The 12664-nt window shown below is 43.4% G+C and overlaps 1 protein-coding gene across 4 annotated transcripts in view; it reads right to left on the bottom strand.

Annotated features, from left to right (window-relative positions):
* ACER2 (alkaline ceramidase 2) overlaps nt 1–12664 on the bottom strand; it is a 29688-nt gene that overhangs the window by 3328 nt on the left and 13696 nt on the right. For 3 of the 4 annotated variants that reach the window (XM_010857072.1, XM_010857073.1, XM_010857075.1), the window contains exons 4-5: nt 8288–8425; nt 3911–4048 (exon numbers count right to left, since the gene is read on the bottom strand). In XM_010857072.1, the coding sequence (XP_010855374.1) occupies nt 3911–4048; nt 8288–8425 (276 nt within the window). Of the gene's footprint in view, nt 1–2813; nt 3214–3910; nt 4049–8287; nt 8426–12664 lie in introns of those variants that run through there. The other variant, XM_010857074.1, reaches the window with a different exon arrangement.

The raw sequence follows: 12664 nt of genomic DNA, 5'->3' as shown, positions 1-12664 counted from the left end.
GACAGGGATAGATTGGGAGTTTGAGATTGACATGTAAATAAATAAACAAATTTAATTAAAATAAAAAAGAAAACAGAGGCACTAAGTGGATGGAAATAACTGAGCACATGGGACTGATTCCCCGCTTCTCGCTTGAATAACGGGCTGTACATATCTAATACCCTGCGTTAGAAATAATTTTACACTGATTCATCAGCTTTTGCACTTTAGTAAGGAAACTCTTTATTATCTTCACGGTGCCGGTAGCAAGTTTTCATATTGATCTTTATCGTGGGGACCATGTAAAGGCATGTAACTTTTGCACCTTATACTGAAACTTAAAACTCCAGATAAATTAAAGATTTAAAATACATTTTAAAAACATATTTAAAGAATATTTTTATAAATTTTCTTTTATAATATTCTTTTTAAAATAAAAGAATATTTTTATAAACCTTGGAAGAGGTCTTTCTTAAAATGACACAAAGTTCTGAAACCCTAAAGGGAATCACTGTGACAGCCACATGTAATGGACATCTCTACATTTAAGAACACATGGAACAGGGACTTCCCTGGTGGTCCAGTGGTTAAGAATCCACCATCCAGTGCAGGGGACGCAGGTTCAATCCCTGGTCGGGGAACCAAGATCTCACATGCCACGGGGCAGCTAAGCCCGAGCACGGCAACAACTGAGCCCACGCTCTAGAACCCACGAGCAGCAACTAGAGGGAAGCCCAGGCGTACAAGGAAGAGTCCACGCACTGGCACTAAGACCCAGCACAGCCAAACATATAAACACACACACCTGCAATGAGGATGGTTTTAAGAGTGCCATCAGTTTGCTTAGTAGAGAACTAAGGGATTTAAGGGATGTCACAGCCACGCTGTAATGCATATAGAAGGGAGAAGGGAAAAAAAAAAAAACTAAAGGAAAAGACTGACAGAGGTGAGAGCGTGAAGGTTTAAAACAGTATGGCACAAGATATCATTAACATATTAAAAGATAAATGCGAAAGTGGCGGGGGGGGGGGGGGGCGGGTGGCAGGAGGGGGCGGTGGGGAATAGGTGTACCATATGACAAAGGATTAAAATCCCTACCTGATGAAGAGCCCTTTAAAAACTAATCATTGCATAGGGTGTCTGGGATTTGCTTTATAATAATCTGGGTGGGGTGGGTAGTGGGTGAGGGTGGCCAGGATGAGATAATACTGAAGATAACTGTTGCCTCCCTGGGGGCTCCATGTATTATTCTCTATACTTTTGAAAATGTTACAAATGTCCATAATAAATGGCACAGAGGTATTTAACAGTAATGACTCTCTACTATGTGTCGGGAAGTAGGGGCTGCATATAAGTTTTTAAATACGAACACTCCACAGAGATGATAAAGAAACTTAAAAGGCACATTTCAAAAGAGTAAAGATATAGTAAATTGATATCTGAAAGATGTCCAACAAAATATAACTTTTTAAAAGATAAAAATAAAATATTTTCAATCCAGTTAACAAATACTTTTTAAAGTTACTAACATCCAGTATATGTGAAAGTATATCTTACAGATACACTTTTATTATCTTACAGATTTTAGTAAAATTGTGTCAGTTGGTATCTCTGGGTTTGGCAACATATTATAACCTAAGGGAACATTCAGGCATATGAACAAATACATATATTCATTACCAATTGTTTATAAAAGTGAAAAGTTAGAAATAACCTTAATATCCATTAACAGAGAAGTTGGTTAAATGAATTACATAGCATTACCCATATTGTGAGGTATTAACTGGACACACAAACTAATGAAACTAATATAAATACATTGGTAAGGAAAGCTGTCGATGATTTGAACAGCAAAAGAAGAACCAGCTTGCATTATGTATGCTGCTGCTGCTAAGTCGCTTCAGTCGTGTCCGACTCTGTGCGACCCCAGAGACGGCAGCCCACCAGGCTCCACCGTCCCTGGGATTCTCCAGGCAAAAACACTGGAGTGGGTTGCCATTTCCTTCTCCAATGCATGAAAGTGAAAAGTGAAAGTGAAGTCGCTCAGTCGTGTGCGACCCCATGGACTGCAGCTTACCAGGCTCCGCTGCCCATTTTCCAGGCATCATGTATAGTTTTTAAACACAAAAAACTTTTTGTTTTTAAAAGTAGAATTAGAGAACTAAACACCTGGAAGGATATACTTTAGGTTGTTAGCAATTGTTCTCTCTCTTTGGACAGAATTAGAATTGTAAAAGCCTTTCTTGCTATACTTCCCTGTTGTTTAAATTTGTTGTAGTAAATAAATATATCACTATAACTGGAACCAAAAAAAAAAAAAGGTTCAACTTTGGTTTGTTTTTTGGCCACACTACACAGCATTTGAGTTCTTAGTTCCCCAAATAGGGATTGAAGCTGCGCCCCCTGCAAAGGAAGCTGGAAATCTTAACCACTGGACCATCAGGGAAATCCCAGAAAATTGTTCAACTTTAGGGGGAAAAAAACTCAAAGTACACCAAATTTAGAAACAAAATGAACCAAAGTTACTACACTGTACTTTTTGAATTTTACTTAAATCACTCTGTGATAAAGGAACTTGGATCAGTTAAAAACACACCAGGGGATTCCCTGGTGGTCCACAGCTTAAGACCAAGCTTTCACTGCAGGGGACACAGGTTCAATCCCTAGACAGGGAACTAAGATCTCACATGCTGCATGTGGAGCGGCCAAAAGACAAAATAAAAATTTTTTAAAGTAAGTACTATATTTTGAATGAGATCCTCTTTACACAGGTGGATACATTTATCAAAACTTAGCAGACTACACAAAATCTATGCATTTAATAATCTGTAAATTATAACTCAGATGTACGAAGTGTATATAAATTCACTAATGTGAGTCAAGGTTGAACCGAAGAAATATCAGGCAATGGATCCTAAGACTGGAATCCCCAGCATGAGCTGCTTTGCTTTGCCTTCAGCGAACAAATCTGGAAGTCCCCAAGTCTTAACCTGAGAGCAGCTTAGTTCTCATGGTAGATAATACACAAGTTCTAACATCCCAGGGAATTCAAGAGAATTCTTTCAAATCAAATAATCTTAGGCATCCCCTGATAGAGGTCAGCCTTCTTCCAAATCTGGATCTAACAAGTCTTAACAACTCCTTACCACTAGAATTCCTCCCTGGGTGCTCTCAACTTACAAGGAGCACTCTAAAGAATTCTCTTGTCCCTTGATATCTTCACAATCAGAATTCCTGGAGGACAGAGAGGGAAAGATGATACTAGATTTGGAATTGAAGCAGTTCCCAGGAAGAAAACCACTCCTCCTGTGCTTTCTGAGGATAGGATTCTACATGCTGTTTCGTAACCTTTTTCTTAACCTAACAGTGCATCCTGAGCCTTCTAAACTATAGATGCTTGATCATGTTCCCCATGATTAAGCTCCTGGGCTGGTTTTATGTAACCAGCTGGGCGATCCTTAACAATTCACTTTTATTTCTCTGGACTTGTGTCTCCACCTGTCAAATGAATGAGTGAGACTGTCCCCAGGTGATCTGTGAGGCCCAAGCTGGTCACTCAGGCTCAGGTGTGTTTGGTTCTGATTTGGGACTGTCCTGTCCCCACGTCACATCTGTCCCCAGCCTTCCCCACATTCCCCTACCCTGTAGATCTAGCTAGAGCTCAGGTTACAGCTTCGATTTCCAAGCTCCTTTCTGCTTTGATAACGGAGCTAGAGGTAAGAGACAGCACAGACATGAAGCATAGACAATTAGGTCTTTCTGTTCCGGCTAAGCCTGCTCCCTGAGACATCCGATAGTCTGTGTGAAGAGAGGGGCCCCCAGGCTCTGCTCCATCTCCTGTGCACACTCATGCGCCCTGCAGAAGAGCAGAGTGATGACAGAGAGCGGAGACCCTGCCTTGCCACCCCCTGCCCCCAACGACTAGGCTCACCACACACAGTGCAGATAGGGGAAGTGGACGGACGACAGCAGCTCACAGAAGGCCCGGTCAGTGATCCAGCAGAAGAGGGCGAGGGTCCACCAGAGGCCGGAGAAGAGGCCCAGCTTAAAAACACGTACGTTGTCACACCTGCCAGAGACACAGAGAACTGCTCGTGTCCGTCCTGGTCTCCTTCTAACTCACTGGTCACTTCTCTGCCTCCTCACACCTCCCCAGCCCCTAACCCTAACCCTCCCTGGCCCCTTGGCACCAGGGTTCCCACCCAATGCCCCATCACACAGGCTCAAGAATATAAACACCATATATACCCCGATGGCTCACAAAGCCACATTCCTCACCCAGGCCTCCTCTTAACTCCAGACTTGCAAACCACACATCGCATTATGACACGTCCACCCGATGGTCTGTGTTGATCTAAATTTCACATGTCTACAAAGAACTCCTGATCCTTTCTTCTGTTCAATACCCATTCTCCTCCCGGCCCCCTTGGGGAAGGACCTCAGGCCAAGAATTCTGGAGTCATTGTTCTCTTTCTCACATACCCTACATCTAATTCATCAGCTCAGTGATATATATTTCAAATCAAATCTCTTTCCATCACCACTGCCTGGGTCCAAGCCCCCTGAGTTATGGCAACCACCTCCATCTGCCCTGTTCCTACAGTCACCTCTCAACGCCCTGCCCCAAAGCCTCCCACATCTTCCCTTTTCCCAGAGGGAAGCCAAAGTGCTCACAGTGGCAGGAGGCCCAGTGTGCTGGCTTCCCTCTGTGCTCCACCCGCTCCTCCCTACCTGCCCCACGTTGCCTCTTCTAATCAAACCCCGCAGCAATCTTCGCCATTCCTCCAAAACCCTAGGCTCGCTGCTCAAGCCTTAGCACTGGCTGTTCTGTCTCCTAGAATGCTATTCCCAGATAGCCACGGGGCTCGCCTCCCCCCAGTTTTTGTTCAAATGTCCCTCAGTGAGCCCTTTGCTGAGCACTGTTCCTAACAATCACACGGCCTATCTCCACAGCCTAAGTGACCCCCAAGCCCCCATCACCTTCTTCCCTCTATTTCTCTCTGTAGCAATGACAGCCTCGCCGAAAACCTCTGTGCTTCATTTATGTATCTCCAGCCTGTCTCCCCCACCTGGGATAATGTCAGGCTCAGGGAGGCTCTTGGTACTCCTGAAAGAAAGAATGAGCTCTTCCACACCCTGAGGCAAAGGGTTTCTGAACAAACCCCAATAGCTCGAGGGGGAACTTCAGCAGCCGTTTTACTTCCTTATTACCAAATTGCTCACAAAGAGGGTGACTTCTTTTCCTGGGGAGAAATGCCCAGAGGGAGTTGGTGGCTGAGGGTCCTTCCACCCCTCCTTTGGGGTCTCTGTCCCTCAAAGGCCTGCACCCCAGTCAGTCCAGCTTGCTCACTCGCAGGAGTCTGTGTCTAACATAAATATGACCCCTTCATATTTATGCAAATTTTATCTGTTCATGTTTGCTGAACAAGTTAATGGTGTCTAAAGTCTGACTTCCTGGTACGTTTCCCAGCCATCTGATGGAAACATGGGCAAAAGCATCAGTGAATATGGGATGGACAGCAGGCTCAGAAAGATCTGCTCAGAAAACAACCTGAAAAGCCCTGTCAGTAGGAGGGTTATATGTAGCCCTTGAAAAGATTTATGAAAAAATTTATAGAGCCCCACCACATTAGTGACTGCTTTCCAGTTCAGTGACTAAAACAGAGATGAACAATTTCCATTTTCCCTTCCTCTTCAGCATATGAACAGGAATTAAAGGCATGGAGTAGATGAGAAGTCTTAGGGAAGTGTAGAGAGAGAAAAACAGAGGTTAGGGTGTACCTTATGGGTTCCCTGCATGGACAGGTGCATAGAAAATAAGGCGCTCTCAGGAGGGGCTGAAGAGGAGCTGCTGCAGAACTGGTTAAAAAAAAAAAAAAAAGAATGTGGTGTCATAGGAATCACAGGAAAGAATGGTCCAGGGTTGAGGGGGTGAATTGTACAGAAAGCTGGGAAAACAAGTGAGATTCAGGAGGACTAAAAAGTGATCAGTGGATGTACAACCGAGAGGGGGTTGGGTATCAAAGTGGGCACAGAAGCCAGGTTAGAGTAGCTTGAAGAATAAATGAGAGGAAACAGATGGAGACACCTTTTAAATAAGCATGGCTGTGACAGATGAGAGATTAAGGGTGATGGCTGGAGACAGAGGTAATGAGGCTAGGCTGGGTGTTAGAGACAATGGGAGAGATTCAATAGGCTAATGGGAAGGATCTTTCAGAGAGAGAGGGATGACACAGTAGACAATTTACAGGAGCAAAATAAGAAATGGAGAATGGAGGGGATAATCAGTAAGTAGAAAGACAGATCCTAGAGATAGAAGGAGGAATACTTCCACAATGCTGCAAGTTTTAAAGGTAATGATGAAGACTAATTAGCTGTAATGATAACTGGCTTTTCAGGGGTAAAAAATTTCAAATATAGAATAGAAATTATTTCCTTTGTAATTACTTAAAAGGATTAGAGTATTAAAGGAAAATGTTTCCCTGCTTAAAGATCACAATTGTGAAGGAGAATTTATTTATTCTATAAAATCTGCCCCTTGATTTGCTCTTGTTTAGCTAATATGAATTTAAAAGTTTCCCTTTCTTTAGCCAGTTTTGAACAAAATTATAGATTAAAACATGAAACTCTGGAGTTATAATGAAAACTAGATTGCAGTGAATTCTCAAGAAACATAGCTAAGTGGAGAACATTCTATTGACTTCAGGCCTAACATCAGCCAGCGTCACTGGACTATCACAAATCCATTCAGATATCTTTATCGGCAATTTAATGGTTTTCCAAAGAGCTTTAAGCTCTGTTAGTAGGAGAAGGCAATGGTAACCCACTCCAGTACTCTTGCCTAGAAAATCCCATGGATGGAGGAGCCTGGTGGGCTGCAGTCCATGGGGTCGCTAAGAGTCGGGCACGACTGAGCGACTTCACTTTCACTTTTCACTCTCTTGCATTGGAGAAGGAAATGGCAACCCACTGCAGTGTTCTTGCCTGGAGAATCCCAGGGACGGGGGAGCCTGCTGGGCTGCCATCTATGGGGTCGCACAGAGTCAGACACGACTGAAGCGACTTAGCAGCAGTAGCAGCAGTATTCTGAAATGGGTCTCTTCCTTCCCAGGTCCATGAAGGGTACTCAAAGCCAAGAAGACAACACAGGACAGTCCTTCCACTGCCGGCCAGCAAGTTTATATCGCCCTTCACCAACCACCTCTGACCTTGCCTGGTATTGCTGATAATCAAAACACTCCCCAGAGGCAAAGCAATGGTAGAAAATATATACATGTCTCCACTCAAAACAAAGAGTGAGAGAAAGCTGATTATACCCTACACAGAGAAACTCTCACAAAGGGGGATAAATACAAGATTTCAATTAAGACCATCTGCGTCCATGACAATAAACCATGAATTTAGAGTGGATTTCTAAAAGTGGTACAGAGAAAAAGCATTTTCAAAGAGTATTACAATATGGGTAGTGATTTAGATGTGTTTTAGTTGGGGCTGAATAAGACAGTCATAAAGACACACAAGAGCTAAACTACTTTTCAGAAGAACCCAAACGAACTTTTTGGCCAATCCAATAATGTGTCTGGGTATCAACCTGAACTCTGCACATACAACTTGACACAAGAAGATGTTTATGCAAACAGTAAAAGGCTTTACTTGATCGGTTGTAAGAAAGAAACTAAGCCTCAGGGAAAGTAGCAATGCTGCTTTGTATACAGACATTCATTTCTTTTTCCTTCTGTGTATAAACACAATAGCCTCTTTAGGACTTTGCTTTTCTTCTTACTCTTGTCATATGAACACATCTAGTCTCCTTTTTGGGCTTCCCTGGTCGCTCAGTGGTAACGAATCCACCTGCCAAAGCAGGAAACATGGGTTCGATCCCTGAATTAGGAAGACGCCCCTGGAGAAGGAAATGGCAACGCACTCCAGTATTCTTGCGGGGGAAATCCCATGGACAGAGGAGCAGGGCGGGCTATGGTCCTTGGGGTTGACTTAGTGACTAAACAACAACATCCTCCTTTCTGCAGAGTTGACTCCAGGCAGCTTGGTCTAGGCACTTACCAGGTCCTGAGATTTTCCTCCTAAGCTAGTTTTTGGATCATTAGAATATATTGCTTATACTCCTCCCTTCTTTCTGAAAACAAGATTAATACTTTGAACCAAACCATCCAACTTGATCCTAATCCACAAGTCAGGGACGACTCTTTGTGAGGAGTAACTCCTCTTCAAAGGCGGTAAAAGAACCCAGAGCTGGTTTGTTCCTATCCCAAGGACAGCCTGAGGGCCGGGGAGGAAGACTGCTACCCACCTCCTGAGCTCAGCGATGAGCAGCGCCATGCAGGGAACCCCCAGGGTCATCAGAGAGATGTTGTTGATGGCGGGCTTGACAAACGCCAGGCACGTTGTAACTGCAGACAGGACACAGACCACTACCTTGAACCTGCCCCTGTAAGGGTGTAAGCAAACCAAATCCATTAGCAAAGGGGGTCGTGTTTGTTTGCTGGATATTGGCAGAGTACAGGCACTGATGCTGGGAGGGCAAGCCCAAAAGACTTTCCACACAAAGTACCAGGAGCCTGCAAACCATTCTCCCACACTGGCTCAGTTTTTCTAGGAATTCACCCTTAGGAAACAATCAGAAATTTTCAAAATAGTTAGCTATGAAAACGGTTCAATTATAATCAACCTGAGCCTTTAAGGATAAGATGTGAATACTTGATTATTTTTAGCAGTACTTTTCTGTATTTTTCCCCCCAGGTGTCTTACAGCATGTTTGGGCAAATTCTTACTGCAAAGGGTCAGATAGTGAATATTTTAGGTTTTGCAGGTCATAGGTTCTCTGCCACAGCTACTCAACCCTGCCACTGTAGACAGTAAGTAAGCAAATGGGCATGACTGTGCAACAGTAACACTTAATCTGCAAAAAACACATAAGTCACCCATGTGGCCAAAGATGTAGTCTGCCCACCCCTCTTCTACAAGGTGAACATGTATAAGAAAAACAGATCATTTACAAACCATAAAGCATCCTAGATTAAAAAAAGAAAAATTCCCCATGTGTCTAGCACACAAGTCTAAAATCCTGGTATCTGTACTGACCGAGAATCTACAGCCTCTTATGCACTGGAATTTTGTGTTAAGTTTCAGACATGAGAAATGTTAGAGAAATAATTGATACCATCCTTTGGAATCAAAAATAACTGATAATAGCCCTTCAGTGAAGGTGCTTTCAGTGGAAAGAGCTAGAAGTGGCGACGTGACCCTGGACACATTGCTTTCCTTCTCCCTGGGACTCTGCTTTCTTATCTATAAATTTCCTATCTGGTCTAGACTAGAGGATCTCAAAGGCCCATATCTATGACTGAAACTTAGGGGCACATGACTTTCCTGAAGTTTCTGTTATTCCTCATTAGCACCATTTACTTTGGCCAGGAGCCCTGGAAAGCGTCACATTAGGAAACTAATTTGAATGAAATTCCATTGGAAAGAAACCAAAGTGCATGGAAACGTTCAAAATACAAGTGTATCTCGTAAAGAGGAAAACCATTTATCATCAAGGCTCAGGAAATCATTGATCAAGCTGCCAACTTTCTGACTGGAATGAACAGGAACTGTAACCCTGAACTTTGACCAGCGGGAAAATGTATGTACATGGGAAAGGATCCAGGCAGCAAATCCTCAGGAGAATTGTGTTTTTCTCCCGGCCTTGGCCCCGGCATCCTTCAGCTACTAGAGAAGTCTGCAGCTTGGCCAGAGTACAGTAGCGTTACACAGCCCCAGGTCCCCACCATGTGCCTGGTCCCTGGGGACCCCCCCAGTAACTCTATCACTAGATTTGAGGTTCCATGATACGTCAAGGCTTTTTGGTCATTTAGATTAGATAAACACATAATTATGAGCTTCCCTGGTGGCTCAGTGGTAAAGAATCTGCCTGCAAGGCAGGAGAGTGGGTTTGATTCCTGGGTCGGGAAGATCCCCTGGTGAAGGAAATGGCACCCACTCTGGTATTCTTGCCTGGGAAATCCCATGGATTAAGGAGCCTGGAGGGCTATAGCCCATGGGGTCACAAAGAGTCAGACACAACTGAGCGACTAAATAACAACCACAGCAAACACATATTCAGATACTTTCAAACTGTACCACTTCCCTGTGTCCGAAGGTTTAGGACCCAGACACAGAACAGAGTAAGTCAGGGCACACGTGTCCAGTGAGACCCCTGTACATTCACATTCTGCTTCCATCTCTTAGCAGCCCATGGGATTTTTGGCAAGTCATTAAAACTCCCCAAGCCTTGGTTTTCCATATGAAAATCAAGACACCTGCCCTGCAGTGTTCTTATAAGCATTAAGGCACTCAACACAGTGCCTGATACAATGGTGTGTGCTAATAAAATCCATTATTTCTGTTTTCATGACCATGATTTGAGAATAAATGTTATTTTAAATAATATTATTGTTGAAAATGTCATACTCAGGGAAAAGCCGACTGAGCTGATGCTGCAATCAAAAAGGCTCTCTGTAGTCTTGCCAAAGATTTCAAAGGCAGCGAGCTTGATGAAACATGCTTTCTCTAAGAGGAACATGGGCAGACACCTCCCTACCACTCCCCAGAGGGTGTGGAGGAATGTGCTTCTGGAAGGCAGCTCAGCCAACCAAGATGCTGTGTGAATGCATGGTTCTGCAACCAGCAGAAGCCAACAGAGTCACCAGAGGCCCTGAGGACAGAGAGAGCTGGGAAAACCCAGGAGGCGAGGGGCCCCACACGGTGTTCTCTAAACATCCCCAACTGTTGCCTCTGGTCCTGTTTTCAACTTTGCAACCCATGATCAGCTCAAACTGAACACAAGGTTGACGAACCCTTAGCACACCTTCTTCCTGTAATCCCCAAACCCAAATCCAGCAACCCAATACCATCATCATAATATTATTATAATAAAGCTGTTACTATTGTTATCATTAGCTTCCCTTTAAAGAGATGGTTTTTAACCCTGTCAGGCCCTTTAGCCCCTTTTTTCATATCAAACATTTGGTAATGCCCATTTTACTCTTCTGAAGTGAAATGGAATTTATGGATGATAAAACTTTCCATTACTGTGACCACCAAAAACATGTCCACAAACTCCCCAGATGGCTGGCATGGGATAGATACATCCCTGGACAAGATTCACTGCTTTAAACTCCCCTTTAAGGCTAAAATGGGCTTCCCTGGTGGCTCAGCTGTAAAGAATCCACCTTCTGTGTAAGATACCTGGGTTCGATTCCTGGGTCAGGAAGATCCTCTGGAGAAGGAAATGGCAACCTACTCCAGTATTCTCACCTGGGAAATCCCTTGGACAGAGAAGTCTGGAGGGCTACAGTCTATGGGAATCACAAAAGAGTTGGACACAATTTAGCAACTAAACAACAACTAAAACATAACCTGTTTAGAACAAGCCTCTGATGTTCACAGGATTCCAGCATTTGGTCCTGGAAGGTCCAACCCTGTCATTTCCTAAGTACGGAGTTGATATGGCCCAGAGAGTCTGGGATGAGCCCAAGTCACCCAGCAGAGACAGCAGGACAAGCAGATCCCAGCCTGCATCCCTGCTATTCAGGATTCAAAAAATAAACTGGATTGTAAGGTGAGGACTATCGCTAGATTTTGTGGACAAAACATCATAAGGACCACAGCAGGATAAATTCTTTAGAAAATGGATACAATTAGCCTACAACAGTTTGCTTTTTTCTCAAAACAGAAATGTAAAATTAGAAAAAAAACAGAAATGTCAAATTATTAATAACCAGCAACAGCTGAGTGCATATCCCAACAATTCCTCAGACATTCTAGGCAAGATGAAAAACAGCCCTTTTTAGAAAATCCCACCAATTATTCCCATTTACTATTCCTATTCCTATTCAGCTGAAGCTGAAGCTCCAATACTTTGGCCACCTGATGTGAAGCATCAACTCATTGGAAAAGACCCTGATGCTGGAAAAGACTGAGGGCAGGAGAAGAGGGTAACAGAGGATGAGATGGTTGGATGGCATCACCAATTCAATGGACGTGAACTTGGGCAAACTCCAGGAGATAGTGAAGGACAGGGAGGACTGCCATGCTGCAGTCCATGGGGTTGCAAAGAGTCAGACATGACTTGGTGACTAAATAACAACAATTCCTATTTACATTTCCCTGCTGTTCTGCATATTTTTTATCTTCAAAACACTTATCTGTATTAGCCATTCATAATTACTGCTAGCACTTAGTGAGTGTTTACTCTGTAACAGACACTATGCTATATACTTTATATGATTTTTACATATGTTTCTAACCCCTGAGTTAGATACTTTTACTATCTCTTCTTTATAGATGAGCAAAAGGAGGTACCAGAGTACAGAAGAAAAAGTGGATTGTTACTCAAATCTAGATCTGTTGATCCAAAGTCACTTAGCCAACACACAATCCCCTCTCTTCTCCAGAAATTTCACACTGGAACCACTACTAAGTTTTTTTAATTTTTTTTTTTTTTTGGTCACACCATGTAGCATGTGGGATCTAGTTCCCTAACCAGGGATAGAACCTGTGCCCCTTGCATTGGGAGTGCAGAGTCTTAACCATTGGACCACCAAGGAAGTCCCCTTAGAGGTTCTTAGAAATATTCCAGCAAAGTCTAGACCAGAAAAAGAAAAAAAAAAAAAAAAGGGGGGGG

Source organism: Bison bison, unplaced genomic scaffold (assembly GCF_000754665.1).
Source record: "Bison bison bison isolate TAMUID 2011002044 unplaced genomic scaffold, Bison_UMD1.0 scf7180017864376, whole genome shotgun sequence".
Taxonomy (NCBI): Eukaryota; Metazoa; Chordata; class Mammalia; order Artiodactyla; family Bovidae; genus Bison; species Bison bison.
The sequence above is the reverse complement of the archived record's forward strand: the minus strand, read 5'-3'. Positions and strand labels throughout refer to the sequence as shown.